At 41.0% G+C, this 22,306-nt stretch overlaps 1 protein-coding gene across 12 annotated transcripts in view; it reads left to right on the top strand.

Annotated features, from left to right (window-relative positions):
- DCAF8 (DDB1 and CUL4 associated factor 8) overlaps positions 1-22,306 on the top strand; it is a 38,815-nt gene that overhangs the window by 14,422 nt on the left and 2,087 nt on the right. For all 12 annotated transcript variants that reach the window (XM_033093528.1, XM_033093523.1, XM_033093534.1 and 9 more), the window contains 10 exons: positions 2,615-3,282; positions 4,222-4,362; positions 5,403-5,497; positions 9,334-9,444; positions 13,770-13,842; positions 14,312-14,369; positions 14,872-14,979; positions 17,375-17,505; positions 21,213-21,332; positions 21,742-21,858. In XM_033093528.1, coding sequence (XP_032949419.1) covers positions 2,615-3,282; positions 4,222-4,362; positions 5,403-5,497; positions 9,334-9,444; positions 13,770-13,842; positions 14,312-14,369; positions 14,872-14,979; positions 17,375-17,505; positions 21,213-21,332; positions 21,742-21,858 — 1,622 coding nt within the window. The remainder of the gene's footprint in view (positions 1-2,614; positions 3,283-4,221; positions 4,363-5,402; positions 5,498-9,333; positions 9,445-13,769; positions 13,843-14,311; positions 14,370-14,871; positions 14,980-17,374; positions 17,506-21,212; positions 21,333-21,741; positions 21,859-22,306) is intronic.

Genomic DNA, 22,306 nt, shown 5'->3' on the forward strand with positions numbered 1-22,306 from the left:
CTTTCCAATGGGCTTCAAATGCCAAACAACCATAGAATGGTAGACATTGAGTTCGTCAGCAATTTTATTTGTAGTTGTAAGAGGATCAGCTTCGATGATTGCTCTCATTTGGTTGTTGTCAACTTCCGATGGCCAGCCACTACTCTCCTCATCTTCTAGGCTCTTGTCTCCTTTGCAAAAACTTCTCAAACAACCACTGCACTGTACGTTCATTAGCAGTTCCTGGGCCAAATACGTTGTTGGCTCAGGAACTTGGTGTTGTAAGTTGTCTCTGCTGCTTTATGACCCATTTTGAACTCGAATAATAAAATTGCTCAAATTTTCTTTTTTTGTCTAACATCATTTCCATAGTCTAAAATAAAATAAACAGCAAGTAGTAAGTCATTAGCAAAAAAAAATAAAGCAAGAAATGCACATTAAAATGATGTATAACATAACCACATTTATTTAAGAATGTATTCCAATATCAAACAGCAAATTCCAACAGTGCAAAAACTGCAATTATGTTTGCACCAACCTAATATCTGGCTCTTGACAAAAAAAGTTGCCAACCCCTGAGCTAGATCTTTGGTCATTGACTGCTGGGGTTCTCTTGCTGAACTTGTGATACTCGTATGTTCTGGCCTTTATGGTAATGTGGTAGGGCCCCCAAAGTCATCTTAATTTGTTAATCATAATTTTAACAATAAATGCTAGGAGTTTTGACGTTTCATTTTTTCTTTTCCACAGAAGTGATAGGTATGATGTTTTATCCCTTCTTACCACTGCCAAGTTTAAACCCTATTGCATTTCAAAAACTACACTATTAATCTTCCTCAGCCCATACAGCAGTCTTAGCAAATGTACAACGTATGATCAAACAATATGGTGAATGTTTAATAAATTTTAAAAAATTTATTACAGTAAAAGATACATTGCCATTAATCCCCCTCAAAATATTCCCCCTTGTTTCTAACACACTTACCCCATCGTTCTTGCCACTTTCTGAAGCAATTCTGGAAGTCTTCTTTTGTGTCTTTAGTTGTGCTGTCATGGCTGCCTTGATGTCCTGAATCATTTTGACTTTGGGGAAGAGCCAGAAGTCACATGGTTCCAGATCCGGTGAATAAGGTGGATGAGGACATACCGTAATGGTTTTATTTGACAGAAACTGCTGTACTAGAAGCGATTGCTACACTTACCCCTTTCTCTTCCCATTCCTTGCCCAGTTGTTTTCACAGTGTATTCTTAATTGAGGTGCTTTTTGAAAAGAGCTGTTCATGTGTCTCCCAACCTTCTGTTACTACTTGAACCAAAGCACTTGTATTATCTATTTTCTGTATTGGGTTTTGCCTAAGAGTTCATTGGAAAATGGTTCCATTACTGCAAAGATTTTCAGAAATGACTGCCCTAATTGGGATGACTAAGCAGTAAGGTGCTTTAGTCCTTTGAATCCGTAAATATCAGTGTTGTTTTGGAGTCGAATAGCTCATACCAGAGTCACCCACAGCTGGTCTGCCTTTCCTAACAGCCTTTACTTCTGGCAAGATAAAATTTGTAGTCATCTAAGGAAAGAAGGCCATGATCACTGTTTAATATCCTCATTCCCTCTTCCTTTCTTCACACCTTGAAGGTTGTTGGCTCTAGAACTCCACCATGTGCTTATTAGGGTGTGATTTGGCTTTTGTTCCATAGGAGAATGCAATGTCTAATTGTGGGGGATCAGAGCACTCAGCATGACCAGCAACATGGCAGACGTAGACGAGGTGAACTTTTCCTCTCAGGTGCTTGTAGTTACCCCTCTTTTTATCATTTTACCTGCGTTTCCTGATAGAAGTTTGTCTGCTTTCTGAGAGAACTTTGCTTCCTGATAGAACTTTGTTCCTGATAGAACTTTTTATGCTTCCTAATACAACTTTGTCTCAATAAACAGTTTGTATAACTAAAAGTAGTATTAAAATTATTTAATTAATGGAGGTAAGTCAGAATACATTTATTAGCAAAAAGTGAACAAGAACCCACTCAAATGATCACAATTCCCACTTGTCCCTTCTGCTTCCTTCTGGATTCTTAGTGGACTTGTAGGACATTGGGAGAAGAAACTTGAGGAGTTAGGAGGCAGGAGGTAGTGGTTCTTAAGGAGGAAAAAGTCCAACTCCACATCCAATGTCAGAGTGATTTTAATCAATTATTTTCCATCTTTCTCTAAGAAGATAGCTATGCCAACTCTTGTGGGAATGGCTATTCTTTTTCTTATATTTAGTTTAATTATTTGCTGTAACTAATGGATGCCCGTCCAGTGGTTGTATCAAGCATAGTTTTATAGAATTTGCCAATGCTTTACCTCTTGAGAATTTTTTGTAATCTTAGGTTCTTCATTTCTTCACTTCTGTTGAAGTACCTTTATTTGTGTGTGGCTTGGACATTGATTTTTTCCATTTCTTGTCCTTTACAAGATTCCTGCTCAGATGGTTTATACTGTTTATAAGTACTTGTAATGAAAACACTTTGACCAGAGTTGGTTTCGGGTCTTTTGATGTGATGATTGCTTAGATTAAGGAGGGGAAATGCTTCTGATTGCTATGCTGTTTCCTTTCTTTTTCCCCTCACCTACATATTTCCTACTTACATGCAGGAAGCCTGTCTAGCAGTCCAGAGGAGATGTCTGGAGCTGAGGAGGGGAGGGAAACATCCTCAGGCATTGAAGTGGAGGCCTCAGACCTGAGCTTGAGCTTGACGGGGGATGATGGTGGCCCCAACCGCACCAGCACGGAAAGTCGAGGCACAGATACAGAGAGCTCAGGTGAAGACAAGGACTCTGACAGTATGGAGGACACTGGTCATTACTCTATCAATGATGAAAACCAAGTCCATGATCGTTCAGAGGAAGAGGAAGAAGAAGAGGAGGAGGAAGAGCATCCTCGGCATTGTGTACAGCGCAAGCGGGCCAATCGTGACCAGGACTCATCAGATGATGAGCGGGCCCTGGAGGACTGGGTGTCCTCAGAGACATCAGCCCTTCCCCGACCTCGCTGGCAAGCACTTCCTGCCCTTCGGGAGCGGGAGCTGGGTTCAAGTGCCCGCTTTGTATACGAGGCTTGTGGGGCAAGAGTCTTTGTGCAGCGTTTCCGCCTGCAGCATGGGCTTGAGGGCCATACTGGTTGTGTCAATACCCTGCACTTTAACCAGCGTGGAACTTGGCTGGCCAGTGGCAGCGATGACCTGAAAGTGGTGGTTTGGGACTGGGTGCGGCGGCAGCCGGTTCTGGACTTTGAGAGTGGCCACAAAAGCAATGTCTTCCAGGTGAGGCAAGAGAGCAGAATAGCAATTGAGAAAATCAGGTATGCGTCAGACAAATCTGAGCTGTTGTCTGGAGTGGGAGCTGATAGTGAGTTTGTAGGAATTAGACATCAGAACTCAATCCTTCATTGGCTCCCATAATGCCTTAAAGAGGTTAAATAGACTGAAAGACCCATGGCAAGCTTTTGTTTCCTTGAACGTAAAGACTTTTGGGAGTATCATTATAGGTGGAGTGCTTGGAAATCATCAGGAAGGTACTACATGTGCCCTGGTAGAAATCATACACATAGTTGTATAAAAGCGAGGCAATTGAGCCAGATGCTTGGGTTCAAGTCCTGGCCGTACTCCTTACTAACTGTGATTTAGGGCAAGTTATTTAACCTCTGTCTTCAGTTTATCTGTATTATGGGGCTAATAACAGTGTGAAGATTAAATAATAGAAACTTAGCAGTTAGAACTGTGCTTGGTATTTAATAAGAATTGGTAAATGTTAGTTAATATCATTATTCTTTAGAGATTTTACTCATCAGCCCAATACATCATATTGGTTCTAGCCATTTATCCCTAAGCATGTTGTTTTTCCTCTCCAAAGATCCCCTCTAGTTTCCTTTTTCTTTGTAGCTAATTTATGTTTGTCTCCAGAATCAAGATAGAATTTCCTCCTTTTCCCCCTTTTCTCCCCTAGTTCACTCGAGCACTTATCCTGTACCAGTTCAGCCTTCTAGAGTCCACTGTAATGCTCTCTTATATCAGAAAGGTTTTTTCTCTCCTCCTTTAAATCTTGGAAGAAACTGGACTTTAGCCAACTATGTAAGAGTAGGAGCTAAGTTTCCAGCTGTTGTGCAACAAAAGGGGGTGAGTTGGAGTGGTTGTCACATGTTTTGCTCTCAAATTCACCTACTCGATATTTTGTGTGCCCCTTTTTTCATTCTTAACACCCAGGCCAAGTTCCTTCCTAACAGTGGTGATTCCACTCTGGCCATGTGTGCCCGTGATGGGCAGGTGCGGGTAGCAGAGTTGTCTGCCACACAATGCTGCAAGAATACAAAGCGTGTGGCCCAGCATAAGGGAGCATCCCACAAGGTAAGTAAGCCCAGATCCCCTGTGGATCTCAGCTAAGGCCCTCTTGTATCTCTGCACATTGTGTCCCCTTTGTTATGGTCACCTGCCTCCTCTCAGCCCTAAGGTTTGTAGATAAGGGAGAAAAAGCAGCTACCACCCTAAACTTATTGGAAGGCAACTTTCTGAGAAATCTGTAGGTCTTGCACATGCAGTATTTAGTTGATTATACCTAATCCCTAAGCTGAGCCGTGGTTAGTTGGAGACGCTTGAGGTCTCCTATGACTTCCAAACCTTTAAACTTTGTTCTGATCATATTTAGAACATCTTATTAACAGCTCCAAGGTTCTAGTGGTTGGCTTCTCCTATGTAAGAGCTCCAGTTTTTCTGCTCTCAACTCTTTAAGTGTACAAACAGCACTATTTCTGGAAGCTTTATTTGGACCTGGGAATATAAGCCACATAGTCATGGTGGCAGCCAGTGAGGAACTAAGAGCTGCCTAGTCTCACAGTAGGTACCATGTTCTTCCATGCTATGAAAAGAGGATGGTCCTCTCATCTTACAAAGCCTAAGCAAATATGCAGGTGGATCTGGGGTATACTTTTCTAGATGGCTCAGGCAATATGAAAGTTACGTATTCCTTTGATTCTTAAGCATACCTCCAACCCACTAGATAACTAATTTTTAGAATTAAGATGTAAGGAATGAAACTTGGGCACCATTTCTCTCCCAACCTGAACATGTGGAATTAATGTTATTTGAGAGTGAACCCTAATGATTGATACATTCTTTTGGTAGCACTGTTCAAATCCCATGGGGACTTAGTTAAAATAGCAAATCACCTGTTCTTTTGACTTGTATAGACTAAGCAAGCTGTAAATAATTCACACAGAACAAGAAAGAATGGGTTTATTATCTCCTTTCCTGGGATTTTGCAATGTTAAAAGGCAGACATTTCTCTTGCTGAGACATCTTAAATGCAGCCCTTCCTAAAGATAAAGGAATGAAGTAGATGACCTCTAATTCTAATCTTTAGAAATACTCATCCTTTTTTTCTCTTTCAGTTGGCCCTCGAGCCAGACTCTCCCTGTACATTCCTATCTGCAGGTGAAGATGCAGTTGTCTTCACCATTGACCTCAGACAAGACCGGCCAGCTTCGTAAGTATAGCAGTAGAATTTTTCCAGAACTGAATCTTTTAGCTTTGAAAATATTCCACATGGCCTAGGTAATGCTCAACTCTCTGGTCCTTCAGAATGGTCCCTTTGTGCCTATGATAAGAAGCAGATTTGGGTTTAGGGGAATTCCTTACTTCTTTGATCTTGCTTGTCTGTCAGCAGTGAAGTACTATTCATCCTACCTTTATTTCTAAAGCAAGGTTCGGTTAATAACTCTTCATTCACTTGGGTGCTATTATAATACTTAACTTACCCACAAGAAGCATATTACTCTACAAAGCAGTTTAGAGATATGGTCCTATGTAGTTTATACTTCAATTACACATAGAAAGAGGTAAACAATTAAATTATAAAATTTGAACAAAAATATTGGTAGCTATAGTACAACTCTATCATATCATAGCTCATTTTTACGTGAATTTGAGACTCATGGGTAATTATATCCCTTTTCAGCTGTGTGATATAGCATTTTGTTTGGACCCAGGCAGTCCTAGAGGGTGTGTGTGTATGTGTGTGCGTGCATGTGCCTCACATAAGAGATTCAAATAAAGTATATGGACAAAATGTAAATTCTCCCTCATGTACACCTCCCCTGTCCCACTTGGCTATTGATAATCATTGTTAAAAATTTTGAATACCTTTCCAATCCTTTTTGTACATTTTTATGTGTCTTAATATACACATACACACTTTTCCTCATAAATGGGATAATTATGTGTATATATAAATGTATATATAGAAATATGTATATATATAAATATATATGTATATGAACATATATGTTGCATTTTTCATGTTATAATATATTTTAGAGATCTTTCTCCATCAGACCATAAATGCCTACCTCATTTTTAACCATGACATATACATTACAGCATTGGCATACCAGTTTATTTAACCACTGCCTTGTTGATGGATTATCTAGAGTACTTACTGTCTTGTTAGTCTTAAAAATTATAACAAATCTTGTGTATCAATACCAGTATTAAATAAGGGATGTCATTGATTTGCATAGCATACAAGTAAAATATAAGTTAATTTAATTTAGGGAACATAATCTCAAGGCTGATTTTTATTAGACACAAGTATAGAAAAAGTTGTCTAGAGAGGAAGAATTTTAAAAACTGCTTATGATGGAAGTATTTTAGGCTTGCAGAAAGGATGTTCTGGTTACTTACATAAACCTTCAGGAGGATGAAGGTTGGGCGATACTGAGTTATACTGGAAAGGGAACAGGCCTGGGTGACAGGGGTCTGCCTTCTAGTACTAGCCTGCATTAGCTTTGAGAAAATCGTTTACTCTTTAACTGAATGATGTTTGTTATTTTCAGCTCTAAAGTTCTGTGGTTCTGTGGTGACAAGGGAACATTATTAGCAAATTTTCAAGAGCAGAGGGGAAGGGCAAAGATGCAAAAAATGACATGAGTTTGTTTGATCTACTCTTGTAGAGAGGTGCAAAGGAGAATGAGATCTTATTCTGTGGATCAGGGTCACAGGAAAACTTAGGCGACAGGGAACTGGGAATCTGGTTCCAGTAATGCACAGAGCAGATAACTTTGTCAGATTATTGAAATTGTAATGAAATGATGTAGGCAGAAAAATCTGGCTGAGAGATGACCAATGGAACCAGATGATAGATGGAATAGAAACTAAAAGGGAGAACATAGGAGAAACTTACAGTAGGAGGAGACCCACATTCTCGATTTAGGAAGTAAGAGACAGTGAACCTTCAAAAAAGAAATTGTTTTAGGGATTGAAGAAGTAGTAGAAGACTGGAATGAGGTGGAGAGCTGAATGTGAAGGCCATGGCCAGAAAATCAAAGCTATCTGTATGTGTTAAGCTGATGCCTAAACATCCACTTATATCAGAGGCATTTTTGTGTGAAATTGACATAGGGGAATTTTTATTTTGTATATGTATGATAGCTGAGTCTCTGGAAACTGGTGACATTGGCTAACATCTTAGGAAAAGAGTTGGATTTGGAGCTGTCGGTGGATATTCCTTTATCCAGTGGAAGCCAGTTTGAGATATTCTTCAAAGGAATCATTTGATGTGTCATTATGTTTCCATTTTTGCTGGAATATACCTGCTCATTAAAAAACTGCAAATTTTAAGGCAAAATTTGGTAGATTTGTTTCGTATGGTTTCGTGTGCTGCCTCCCTCTGCCATGATTAATCATTTTCATAGCACCTCTCTGCATGTTCCTCAGAGAGCTCAGGATACTCTGTGCAGTTATTCATTGGGAGAGAGAATTGTTTGTTTTAGGTGAATAAATTGAGGCAGGAAAGATTGAGCTGTTTGTCAGGATTTCATGACAGTGGAGCCAGTACTTCATAATCAGTCCCTACAGTTTTTTCATTTAGCTTCCACGTAGTAACCTTTATATATGTCTATCTTCTGAAAATCCAAATTGCTGAGGAAATAAGATGGTCCTGTGAAAAGAAGCAGCTTCTGCTCCTATTACTTTTCCCTGTCTAAAACCCAATTATAGCTGCCCCTTGTACATTTTGATGTTTTCTGCCTAGCGTTTTTGAGTGTGTGTGTTTTCCCTAATAACTTTTTTTTTTTTTAATTATATTGGGGAACTGTGTGTTTCTCTAGGGCCCATTGTTGTCCTTCAGTCTGGTTGTGGAGGGTGCAGCTCAGCTCCAAGTCCAGTCGCCATTCTCAATCTTTAGTTGCTGGGGGCGCAGCCCGCCATCCCATGCTGGAATTGAACTGGCAACCTTGTTGAGAGCTCGTGCTCTAACCAACTGAGCCATCTGGTCACCCCCTCATGGCATTTTTAATAACCTCTATACACTATTGTTTTAATGGAAGGCTGCAGAGATTTTAAAATCAAATAAAATCTTTCCACTTTACCTAGAGCAGTTCTAAGCTGGAGTGACTGACCAGAGAGGATGCTAAAATAATTTCTTTACAAGAAACTTGTTGTCATGGTTATATTTCTTTCAGTTTCCATAGCAACAGAAAGATTAAAAGTGAAAATTAAAGCTCAGTTCCTTTCTTTCCTGTCCTTTATTTTCTGTAAATTAATCTTTATGATGTCATATTTGATTGGTTGGACACTTAGATCCGGGAAGATTATTCATAGTGCTACCCTTAAGCTGGGACAAATTATAGCTGAAAACCAGAATCTTCCGGCTAAACCTCTGAAATTTCATAGTATTTCCTCAGGGCCCCATGCTCTCCTAAGGGTCAATTTTTAAGAATGTCCTCTCCTCATTTGCTTCAGGTAAGGGAAGAATGCTGTTTCCCTTTGGATTGCCCCTGTGCTAAAAAACTGGTTTGTCATTTCTCTGTGTGCGTTTCTAACACTGCGTTTTAGGTGACACTTTTCTGGAATCAAAGAGAGAGACTCTGATGTTAAGGTATTTTTCTGTGTACTCTGTGATTCATTCTCCCCTCACTCCCTGCTCCCAGATGATTGGGAACATGTATTCATAACTGAAGGATGGGAAGGTGTGGGTAGTATTGTCTGTTTAATGATTGGTTATCATGTAGGACTCCAGCTAAACTGAGACTAGTTGAGGAGCAACATTTTCATATACCTTTAACTTATACTTCTTGAGGAACACCAGAAAATGACTTCACCACATATTTTTTTCCATCCCCAAAGTAGCATTTAGTAAATATATGTGGAGGCGGCTTTTATCTTCTATGTTCAAAACAAACATTAACCACTTTTTTCTTTCTTTCCAAATGAGAACCTGTTTTGTTTCTTATTAGCTGTGTCTGCATTACTCTCTGCTCTCACTTGTCATGACCATCTGGATCTTTTGGAGAATATAACTTTTATGCTTTTCTACTCTTCAAGGAAACTGGTAGTGACAAAAGAGAAGGAGAAGAAAGTGGGGCTGTATACAATCTATGTAAATCCTGCCAATACCCACCAATTTGCAGTGGGTGGACGAGATCAGTTTGTAAGGTGAGTCTGTGGCTCTTTTGTGTCTTTGAGACTTTGAGACTCTCATGCGTTGTGTACTACCAGGTGTCCCTTATGGAAAGGTATGAATTGTCTAGGAATTCATTAACCACTATCTTTGAGTTTTTCACCCTCTTCCAAAAGAGTTTAACTCAGGGGTGTCCACACTGTTTTCAACGTTTTTCACCAAGGGCCATACGCAGTAAAATACACAAAAAGCCGGGCCACTCACTCGAGGTGAAGTACGTATTGCCTCACCTGGTTTATTTAAGTAAACTAAATATATTTTTGGAATTTGCTGCGGGCCAATTAAAAATGGATTGCGGGCCGCAGTTGGCCTGCGGGCCACAGTTTGGACACCCCTGGTTTAACTCTTTGTGAGTTATTCTCCCTAATGTAACAATCTTTGAGGGATGGCTTAACATATTATAGAGATTATCAAATTTTAAAGAAGTTTGGTGAATTGACCAAGGTCTTCACGTAGCTAATGTTTCCTAGCAAGTGCTGTAATATCTTACACCATTTTTCATGTATAAATTAACATGCACTAGAAATTTTGAATGCTGGTTTCAGAGAGAGAAATGATTTGACTTGGGAGCACTCAGTGTGAACTCTGCATTTTTGACTCCCGCTGTTTTGAACCACTATTCTTTGTCTGTAGTGATATTTTTACTACTGTGAATATCTGTTATAGCACTGGCTGTTGAGGCATATCCTAAGGAAAACAGAATTCATGGATTTAATCTCCGTGTGTACCAGTTAATTTCCTTCTGGCCTTTAGTCACAACTGTATCCCGTCCCTATTCATTTGGCCTATTTTAACTATATTTTCTTCTGTTGCTGAGGGATCAGTTTGAAAGGGAGGAGGGAGAAGATCACTAGGGAAATGAATGATTTTTTGCCGCCTTGATGGTGGGTGAAAAGCATTATTTTCCTTTTTAAATGACAGCATATTTGTATAACTATATTCTGAAATTTATTCATAAGAAATGAGAAGGAAGGGAATGTTTCCCCATAAAGAAGAACGACAAACACAGAGGAACACAGAATAGTCCATATACCAAAATAGTTAATATTTAAATTTTTTTAACTGATTTGCGACATGCTGAAGTTTATGGCTTGGAGACATTGAGAGCTATGATTTAGACTTAATTTAGAGGGAAAAAAGTCTGATGATCAGCTGATATATATTTGTTAAAGAGTAATAATTGGTAGTATAGCAGTCTCCTATTTCTCTTTTCCTGGTTTATTTAGCAAACCAGGATATTCTCTTTATACTGGATTTCTCTTTATGCAGGATATTAAGCAAGACATTGTGGAGAGTACATACATATATTGATTCATGTGTTTATCTAGCATTTACTGAGCATCTACTGTGTGCTAGGTACACACTTGGCTAGATGTAGTCTCTGCATTTTGGAGCATTTTGGAGAAACAGATATATAAGGATTATAAATATTAACATACCCAGTATTACTTATCTAGTAAGTTGCAAAGTTAGTATTTGAACTCAGATCAGACTCCTTAAATATGGTAGAAACCATTTCATTATGCTGTTCTTCCTCACAGAGGAAGTATTAAAGACAGATGCGAAGTTAGTATTTCAGATAGAGGGACCAATATGTGTGGAGGTAAGATAGCAAGATATGACATGGTATGTTCAAGGAAGCATTGTTTCCTTGAACAATGCTTATTTGTTGTTTTTGTTTGATTTTTGTGTAACATATGGGATCTTTGAGAAGTGGTAAGCAACCATACTAAGGAGTTTAGACTTTATTTAGTAGAAAGTACAAAATCACTGAAGAGATTTAAGCAGGAAATTTACATAAAATTTTGCATTTTAGACATAATTCTGGTGACAGTATGAACAAGGAAATCAGTTTAGAAGGATAATACATATAATCTAGGCAAAAATTGACTAAGGATAGAAAAAGCAGATACAGTCAAGAAATGCCCAGAGAGTCGAATTGACAGGAAAGGAATTAGCTGTGTAGGAGGGAAAGGACCTAGTTTCTGGTTTGACCACCTAAATTTAGGATAGTGCCATTAACAGATTCAGGGTAGGAGGTAAGTTTAGAATGAGTTTAGTTTTGGGCATCCCATTACAACATGCAGTTGGCATGTAGATATGAGGTCGGACAATTAAGTTCGCGAACTCATCCTAGAAAAAGTACTACATACCTCATTGCTGAATTTCACTACGTTCACCTTCGAAGAACTCCCCTTGGGAAGCTATGCACCAACGTCAGCGCCTAGGCCACCCTTCAAAGCAATTTTGGAACTCTTTTTCTGGAATGGCCATCAGAGCTGTCATCATATTACTTGATGTCCTGAATGTCATCAAAGTGTCTTCCTTGCAACATTTCCTTTATCTTCAGGTAAAAAAAGAAGTCATTGGGGGCTAGATCAGGTGAGTAGAGAGGGTGTTCCGATACAGTTATTTGTTTACTGGCTAAAAACTCCCTCACAGACAGTGCTGTGGGAGCTCGTGCATCGTGATTCAAGAGCCATGAATTGTTGGTAAAAAGTTCAGGTCATTTTTGTCTTTTTCACGCAGCCTTTTCAGCACTTCCAAATAGTAAATTTGGTTCACTGTTTGTCCAGTTGGTACAAATTCATAATGAATAATCCGTCTGATATCAAATAAATGTTAGCAACATTGTTGGAACAAGTTCACGAACTTAATGTCAGACCTCGTAAATCTGGAGTTCAGAATAAGTGTGGGCTGGAGACACAGATTTATGAAACATGTCTGTATTAGTTGGTACCGTGTTTCCCCGAAAATAAGACCTAGCTGGACAATCAGCTCTAATGCATCTTTTGGAGCAAAATTTAATGAAAGGCCCGGTCTTATGTAATATAATATATGAATGATATATGATAAAATATAATAAATATAATATAATATCGGGTCTTATATTAATTTTTGCTCCAAAAGATGCATTAGAACTGATTGTCCGGCTAGGTCTTATTTTCGGGGAAACACGGTAGTTAAAGAGTTGGTAATGAAATTTGATCACCAAAGGAAAGTACTGATTAGAATTCTCTCCACCACCCCTGTTTTGAGTCTCTGGCCTCTTTGAGAACATAGGGAGAACTATGATCCACTCTCCCTGGAAAATACACATAAACACAGTTTTTGGACGTTCACATACTACTTAGATACTAGGTTAAAATTTCCTTAAGAGTCAGAGGAGAACTTAAGGCCAAACCTCTAGGAATGTCAGCATTTAAGGGATGGACACAGAAAGACAACCCCATGAACAACATTAGGGAGTGGTTGGACGTCAACGAAAGAAGTGTTTCAGGGAAGGAGTAATGAACAATCAATCTCAGGACAAGAGAGAAAGGCCTGAGAAGTATTTTGTTGGCATTGGCAGCTAACTTACTGATGACTTTAGCCAGAGAAGTTGCAATGATGAGTTGAGGGCCAAAAGTAGATGGGAATGGATTGGGAAGTGACTAGGAAGTGAGGAAGTGAAAATATTGAATGTAGATTACTCTTCGAAATTGACTGCAAGGGGAAGGACAGAAAAAGCAATAATAGGAAAGGACAGTTAGTAGAAGGAGGATATTTAGAAAATTGGCAGGCAGTGATGAGGAAGAGGTTGAGAACGGACTAATCAAACGAGGTCCTTGGAGAGATGAGATTAAGAGCAGCTGTGGAGAGATGCGACACTGAGATTTGAGAAGACTGATGGGTGAGAACAGGGATTGGATCTGTTGTCCCTCTCTATATTTCCAGCACCTAGCATAATACTTGGCATATAATAGGTGTAATAAAATTTCAATGAATGATTAAAGTTTGGATTGGAAAAAGGAGGGAAGGTGAAGGTAGTTTGATGCTTGATGGGCATAAAGGAAAGAGAGGGAGTCTTGAGGAAATACAGGTGGTTTATAATGGTGGTTGTGCGGTATGAGAGGGAGAACTGGCCAAATCATATTTCAAGAAGGGATTAAAGATCTACTGACTTACATAAAGCATGGTCTCTGCTCATGAGTATAAACCTAATTGGGGAGATAGCATACACACAAAAAGCTCTATAATTTATTCCTGTGAAAATAAACGAAGTATAGAAAAGCTGAGAGCAGAGCTAAGCCACCTCAAACTGATAGAGCTGAGGATTCCCCCTCGAAATGGGAAATACCTGGATAAAAGAGTTAAGGTTTGGAAAGGGGTCAGGGGAGGAGGACATTCAAGCTTAGTTGAGGAATGTCCTTTATGTGTCCTGACATCAAGCTGACTGCTGTTCCTGCCACTACATCGAATTACATCTCTACAGGGGATCAGTTTTTAAATTTTGACATTTTCATTGCTTTGACCACAGAATTTATGACCAGAGGAAAATTGATGAGAATGAGAACAATGGAGTACTCAAGAAATTCTGTCCTCATCACCTGGTAAGATTCATGAAGGGCCAGTGGCTCCAGGCTTCCGTGGCTTGACCCCAAGGCTGCCGCCAAACTTATTGGTATGGTGGGAAGAGTTTGGACTCTTGAGTCAGACACCTGGATTTGAATCTTGGCTCTACCACTTACCAGCTTTGTGATTTTTGGCAGTCACCTCACCACTGTTGGCCACTTATTGACAAAATAGAGATAATTGCCTTGTACAATGATGGTAAGGCCTAATGAAATAATGTATATGTAAAATGGCTAGCACATAGAAGACAGCCAACAGAAAGCCCTCTTCCCCCAGAGGTGGTCATTTTTCATCAGTTGTACTCCTTTCTGTCTCTGTCTCTGTGTGTCTCTATCTCTATGTCTGGGAGAAGATACAGGGGAATTTGAAGGAAAACCTATTTCCTGAAGATGGTATAACAAATGGGGTGGGGGTGGGGCATCAGTCAGTATCTGCTCCTTATTGCAGGTGAACAGTGAGTCCAAAGCAAACATCACCTGTCTTGTGTACAGCCACGACGGCACAGGTACGTGAGCAGGGCCCAGCTCCTAGGCTGGCATGCCCCTTCTGTCGAGGGAGCTGCTGAGCAGTGAGGCATTTGCCCTCCAGTGCTCACCACTGTGCTATAGCTCCAAGTGGAGCAACTGCTGATGGTGATCACACAGTGGGAGGATGCAGCAGATGACCCTTGGAGATGCCAGGCACCAATGCCCAGCAGAATGCTGATGAGATTTAGTAGAGCCTGTCCTGAAGTCCAGGCTACTTGCCTGAGCAGCTGCTTAGGCCTTTGACTCATTCTTGAATTAATGGGTGTGATCTTTCTGAGCATTCTGCTATCCCTGGGTTGGCAATGTGTTCCTAGTCTACTCTTGACACTTGACTTTCCTGCTGTTCCAACTAAGATGGGTGCTATATACCTGGGTATTTAGAGGGGGCACTACTGGCAAGAAGCCCCACCTCAACCCCCAGCTCCTGATCTCAGCTTTTTTCAGCCTTTGTCTTCACTACTGTGTGCTTGTTCTTGGCAGAGCTCCTGGCCAGTTACAATGATGAAGACATTTATCTCTTCAACTCCTCTCACAGTGATGGTGCCCAGTATGTTAAGAGATATAAGGGCCACAGAAATAGCGCCACAGGTGAGACTGTCTTTCTAGGTTTATGTAGTCAAGTCTGTTGGTTTGGAGAACCACAATGTCTCATTCAGGTTGTGCAAATAGGAACTGCCTAACGGAGTAGGCTGCCTGCCACTGAGGGCTGTGGGAGGGGATCCCTAGTTGGGCTGGAGTTGCTATGGGCCTACAATGCTAGAGAAGACAGAGCCCAGGGGTATCTCTCACCACTGCAGTGACGTTACTTGGTTTGAGCATAAGGAGACTGGACTATTTTTCTTATTTCAGGTAACTTCAGGTTTAAAATGCTTATTAGGGAGTCCCGGAAAGCCCTCCTCAGTCAGTGGTACTGAATTGCCTTTTAAAACAGGGTGAGCTTATACCTCTAGGGGGGTAAGAAGTGATTCTTTTGAATGAGACAGAGGAGAAGGAATGATGTAGTACCTCGCCCAAGTTTGCAGTGAAGAGTGGCCTTTTTTTGTTCTGTCTGTGGTTCTTTGCTGCACAGTGGAATCACCTGACAATCTTTTAAAAATAGTGATGCCTAGCTCCCATCCCTAGGCATTCTGATTTAATAGGTATGGGATGCAACCTGATTGGGATGTTTGTTTGTTTGTTTTTTAAAAATATTTTTTTTGTTGTTTTTTCCTCAGATTTTTAACATTCCAAAACATGCTGCCTTTATTTTTAGGAAAAAAAAATTCATGTTATCTTTATGGTAATTCTACAATAAGCATATTTTCTTTGAATTCTGGTTACATTCTATTCTTTAACCAATTTTAAATAAGAATATCACAAATATCAACATTAACTCAATTTACAGTGAGTTCATATGTTTCCCATTGTTTTACAGAAATTTCATTCCAAGTATAGACTCCTTGTGTCTTTGAGGTTTTCTCCACTACAATTTGTAGCAGACAGATCATTCAACACCATCAACAGAATGCTGCTTCCCCTCCTAGTAATAAAAAAATGTTAGCATTGAGGGTCCTTAAGTTTTTTTACACTGAACATTAACTTTGATTGAGTCAGTCCATTATTTGTTTTCACTAGTCTCAGATCATGTGCAAAATCAGAGCTTAACACTACATCTATATGATTGCCAAATGTGTTATGACTAATGAAAGTTCACAAGGATGAACACCAACCAAAAGTCCTGACTTGCTGGATGAAAAATTTTTTGTTTTTTGTTTTTTCCATTGGAATGAAACGTTAGTTCACTAAATACTAACTTCTGGCACTCAGTATTCTTCACATCCCTTTCAGATCTCTTCTTGTATTGCCAGGGCCAGAAGCCAGGGAGCTATACTTGTAGGCTCCCTTGCCTACAAGGTTTTGAATTTGTTCAGGGCTCCACTAATGAGATACACTCTCAATTTTCTGTTCAGGTCAGTGAATTCTGATCTAACTAGAGGGAGGGAGTTCTCTATCCATTTATACTGCTTGTAGCACGTGGGTAGCCAATGACTATAAAAAATAAATGCCAATAAGTAAATCCCACTTCACTTAGTGAGTGAGAAAAATGCTTAGTTATGCTCCTACTGCCATTAGTTCCCAGCAGATTGCCACTTAGCAGGCCAGTCACATCCCCCACCCATCTGGCAGCATTTGTCTCTTAAATAAGTCACTTAATAAGCACTGATTGGGATGTTTAAAAGCTCCCTACGTTATTCTAATATACAGAAAACTTGGGAAATCACTGCTCTTTGTTGTTACCACTGCTAACAGATATCTGTCATAATTTTGACTTGAGAGAGAGAGCAGTTAGTTTTCCTTTTTCTCTTGAGCTGGTGAGAAAAGAGGGGGAAAAACCTGTACTTGGCTCTTAGTTCATGGGCAGACAAAAGAAGGAGGGCCGGTCTCATGACCGGACATCGTAGTTGAGACTCCTGGCTTCTCACTAACTTCAGAGAGTGGAGCCCTATTGTTCAGAATTTTGGTAACAAGCACATGCTTCTTATAGGCAATTCTGTGTACCTCCATTAGTCTCAGGTCAGCTGATGACCCAGGAAGCATTGATAAGGTACCAATAAAGTACACATCCCAAGGATAATCCTAGAGTATAGGACAGTGCTCTCCAGGAGTGGGCAGAGTTGGGGCGATTCAGGTTTGGACAGTAATGCGTTAATGAGGCCTGTGGTTGCTTGATAGGTTATAGACTAATGAGACTTAGGCTGTTGCTAAGAGACTGCCAACTCCTTAACCTCCTTAACTCTTTGGGAGAATAGAAATAGTCTCAGGGACTGGTGGGATTCTTGTTGTAACTATTTTACATGAATAATCAATCCCTTGATTGTTTAGTGAAAATGAAAGGAATTATTTGGCTCTTAGCTGGTTTAGAGTTTGTGAATAACTAACCCTATTAGGTATATGTAGGCCTGGTGCTAACCCTCGTGGTTTATTCCCTCATCTGTCATTTCAGTAAAAGGTGTCAATTTCTATGGCCCCAAGAGTGAGTTTGTGGTGAGCGGTAGTGACTGTGGGCACATATTCCTCTGGGAGAAATCATCCTGCCAGATCATTCAGTTCATGGAGGGGGACAAGGGAGGCGTGGTGAGTATGGTGTGCTGGGCTGGCTGGTTCTCTACTCTCTTCAGTGATTAAGGTAGGTTTTGGCATGGCGACTGAATTCTCACTGTGACAACATGCCACCATATCATATAGGGCTAACCAGCTAAAAAGCAATGTGGTCTGGGGGTGCCGAGGTTTCAATGGGATATTTCTTTTTCCTGTCTTCTGCCCCTCTAAGGCACGGCTTACTGAGAAGAGGAAGGGATCTTAGGGATGAACCTCTGGCTTGAGTGAGATATCTCTAGGCATGGACCTTTCCCAAAAGAAAAGCATTAGAGTTGAGGGCACACCATCCTATCCTACATAATGCCAAATGTGTCTCCATGTCTCATTCCTTACGAGCAGCTAAGTAGTGATCTTGACTAGATTCTGAATCAATAGATACAAGTTGGAGGGAGCAGTTTTCAGACTACTGGGAAATTCAGAATATTGTCCATACATTAGATAATGTGAAATTCAATGTTTATTTTATGTGATGATAGCATTCTATTTATGTAAGACGATATCTTGTATTTAGGAGATACATAAGTATTTAAGGGTGAAATGTCATGTTTTCATTCGCATAGATACAAATATAATGTATATAAATATACAGGGAGAGAGCAAATATGGCAAAAAAATTTGTTTTTCTCTTAAAGAATGATTGAGCAGCCTGCTATTACAGCCCGTGATCACATCACAGTCTGCCTAACCTTTGAATTCTACAGACAGCCTCCATAGAGATGGGGCACAAAGGAAGCATGAGAATCCTGAGCTGGGGAATGAAGCCTGGCCAGCTCTTAAATGTACCTAGCTAACCATATATATATATATATATATATATATATATATATATATATATATATATATTTTTTTTTTTTTTTTTTTTTTTTTTTTTTTTTTTTTTTGAGACCCAGAGTCAGGAAGGAGTTCAGTAGCTTTCTATTATAAGGTTTTTGGTCTGCAGAAAATAAGAGAGAGAGTTTGGGAGACTATATTGTACTGATTATCCAAGATAGTCTGGTTAAGAGCCTCTAAGGAATGGCTGAGACATCTTAGTCTCTTCATTTTCATCCTTCTAAGCTATGAGGAGTTGCAAAGAGCCCAGCTATCTCTTGATGAGGTTTATCCAGAGAATGGTGTTAGAATTTATAATGGTTTCTTGCATTCGGGATCCCATTCCTTCTTGTGTGTTTCTTGCCCTGGGGTGAGGCTATTTTAGATTTTCTTCTCGTCATCGCTTCTCGGCCTTTTGGCTAAGATCAAGTGTAGATTTTCTTCTCGTTCCCTCTAAGTTTTTGGGACCTGGGACGAGTATAGATCCAAGATTTCTATGGCCTGAGTGTAAGTGGAGGGGAGTCTAGACTCGAAGGTATGTCTCACTGTTGCCTGCTTAATTTCCTACTCTCCCATAAGTCCTATGTGCAGTGAACAACCTAAAACACTGGAGTCTTAACGAGAATTCTGCAATAGGCGTATTGTCAGAAGTCAGAAGGGGCCAGTGAAATCCTTTCTTGAACATAAACTATTGTCTTGAGTCCTGTTCCAGAGAGATACAGGGCTGAATGCCCTTCCCCAGGCCAGCACTTGTCCATTCTCCACAATCACTTTGCAGGCCAGTTTGCTTTCAGCCCAGCCAATATTAGGGTTTGATGATTAATCTCTGGCTCAGGTGAGGAGGGCATCTGCTTGGGATGGTTGGGCCCCAGGCCTGAGTTTTAGTGTTCATAAGAATGAGGGGCTAGACCAAGAAGTATAGAGATTGCACCCTGAACTGAGTTTCCTGGCTTAATCTTGCCTCTGTGAAGCTGAGTCATCCATGTGGTTCTCACTTGGCTCGCTCTGTTTTTGTTTTTCGGTCTTAACCTCCCAGCAGTAGGGTCACCAGGTACCAGCCTCAGTGCAGACTCATACAGAAAGCAGTTCTGTATCATAAAGTAGAATGTTAGAACCATGGGATCTTAGAAATTATTGTCCACCTTGCCTAGGTCTCTTGACTGTTCTTCGTTTAAACTCTAGTCCTTTCTTTCTTCCTATTCAGGGACATGGGTGGAGGATGTCAAAGGACAATCCTTAGTCTCCCCAGAGCATTTTGTTTCTTCATCCCATTCCTTACATCCCCTAGCCCAGTGGTCTAAGACCAGAGCTCTTTTCTCTGCTAAGGCATTATTGACAGGATAAGTCCTGGCATTTAGACAGGTCTGGTGAAGTGACTGGGTACCCTGGCCTAGAAGCGCTCTGTTGGTTCCCCCTGAAGGCTCCAATTCAGGTACAGTATGTAATTTATTCTGCTGTTCCTTTTGCCATTGGCTTTGTCCTTAGTCTTAAGCTCCAAGGAATTTCTTCCCTGTGCTTTCTAATTTCAATGATTTGTTCAAGCAGAGTTAGATCAGAGTAGAGGGGTAAGGGGCTTATCAGGAGGTGGATGAATGAGTTCAGGTTTGTATGTGTAAGTTGTCACATATTTTTAGTAATGTTCCCCGGCAGTGGAGTTTCTGTCTAGTGCCTCCTCATAATCCAGATGCTGGGACCTCTTCCACACTTCCTGAAGGAGCCCAAATAAAAACTGCAGTGAGCTGTTATGTGGAGTGAGAAAAGTCGGGAAATGAGGTTTCTACTTTACTCTTGGGCTCACACTTAGATTTAGACTTTTCTAAGCATTTGCTTATTTGTAAAATGGAAGACTAAGTCTGCAAGTCTGTAGGTCAGTTTTATTTTCCATGTAGGCCCCTGCTTCCCCTCAGCTGCTCTGTGTGCGCAGGTGAGGCAGAGGTTGGACCAGCAAGAACTGAGCGAGGCTTTTGAACCAGGGGTTGTTTTCTTGGACTATAGGACAGCTGCAAGGCGGTGTGGAGTGAGGTGAGGAGTGGCTAAGACCACACCTTCTTCCTTCTGGGTGACTTTCCTATCTATTCCTCATCTGACTAAAAGGCTGAAAATGCTTTAGCATCTAGATCTGGACCAGCTCTTCTGGTGGGGATGGAAGCTTCCCTGTCTTGCCCTGTTAGAAAGGCTGAAATTTCCAAATCAGACATAAGGGGACATAGGGGCCTTCCGACAGAAGAAAGCTGCCTAAGACAGAGGCCTGCCCTAGTTCATTTCTCCCGCTCAGTGAATACAAGGGTGGCTGAGATGTGCAATTCCCAGGCAGACATGAATGTGCCTCCACTACCCCACTCCTCCCTACCTCGGCCTCTTCCCAGCCTGTGCCTTCCTCCAGTTCTACTAAATAGTGCCAAGTGAATGTAATTGTCCTCTGACTGACTCTTCTTTGGGGGCTCAGTGGCAGCTGCTGCTTTCTTCATTTTTTAAGTTATTTGCCACTTGGTGAAAGCCACTGAAATGGCTTTTCCCATCCTTGGGCAAGTTGGAGCTGTGGAATCTATAGTGAATGAGGACATCTGAACCTCACTGCCTTTTTCTGAAGCCAGCAGTAAGGTTGGCCAGTCAACTGCCTACCCCTAGGGCTATGTCTGGGGAGGAGACCACCCCTGCCTATAGGAAATGAGAGATGGGCCTGGTCTTATACCCAGTCTGTGTCCAGGGTTTCTTCCACCTCCAGGGCCCTTTGGCTTAGCCTCATGATGGGTGGGCCTGCCTTTCCAGCAGCTGCTTCAGCCCTGATAGTTATTTGGCCCAAGGTGAGAAGAGGTTTTTAAACCCTACTCCCTCATTCCCCTGAGCCTGTGCTTTCCTTTCCTCCTGACCAGGTAAATTGTCTTGAGCCCCACCCTCATCTGCCTGTGCTGGCAACCAGTGGCCTAGACCATGATGTCAAGATCTGGGCACCCACAGCTGAAGCTTCCACTGAGCTTACAGGATTAAAGGATGTAAGTAGCTGACTGCTGATGTTCTTACTTAGCTACATAGTGTTAGGAGTCTTCATTGTCACAGGAAGGAATGACCTGCTGCTCAGTTCTTTAAAGGCACTGCTCTAACACCCTTCTTCCCCCACATTCCTGTCACTGCCTGTCTAGGAATTGTCCTAGTCCAGGGGTGGACTTTGAAATGCCTCTAGTTCATGCTCACGTGGGGAGAGGGGACATTTTTAGGAAGAAGCATTCTATTTTAAAGCCTCCCACCTTCTCAGTGGAGGAACCTGGGGCATCCTTTCCTAATCTAATCCACTTCAGTTTAACATTTCCTAAGGAAGGTTTTTATTGAGATAGAACACTAGTCTTTTCTGATCAGGTCTAGGGTCCCTACTTATTCCACATCTCCAACCCTTTTGGGTTCCAGGTGATAAAGAAGAACAAGCGGGAGCGGGATGAAGATAGCTTGCACCACACTGACCTGTTTGATAGCCACATGCTCTGGTTTCTCATGCATCACCTGAGACAGAGACGCCATCACCGGGTAAGCTGACGTGGGATGTAAGCTCCCAAGTTCGAGTGTACATTTTCTCACTACTTTAAAGAAGAATCAGGTGGTCTTGGCTGGGTTTCCTGTCCATTGTTCCTCATCCCTGTCTGAGCCCTGATGTGGTCTTGGAAGAGCCACCAGCAGAAATAGTTCTGCTTTTTGTTGTCCATCACCATGCATGCACAGTGCTGTCTTCATAAAGGCAAGGTCATGAGGGTGGGGAAGAAGTTGAGAAGAAGGTATGAGTCTCAAAGTGACCTTTCTCTTTTCCCTCTCATGCCAGAAAAGGCATAAGGCAGGGGTTAGCAAACTATGGTGGTTGGTTTGCTGCCTGTTTTTGTAAATAAAGTTTTATTGGAACACAGCCACACCCATTCTTTTATGTATTATCTGGCTGCTTGCACAATGCAACAGCAGAGTTGCAACAGAAATACGGCCCATG

The sequence above is a fragment of the Rhinolophus ferrumequinum genome, chromosome 22 (genome assembly GCF_004115265.2).
Source record: "Rhinolophus ferrumequinum isolate MPI-CBG mRhiFer1 chromosome 22, mRhiFer1_v1.p, whole genome shotgun sequence".
NCBI lineage: Eukaryota > Metazoa > Chordata > Mammalia > Chiroptera > Rhinolophidae > Rhinolophus > Rhinolophus ferrumequinum.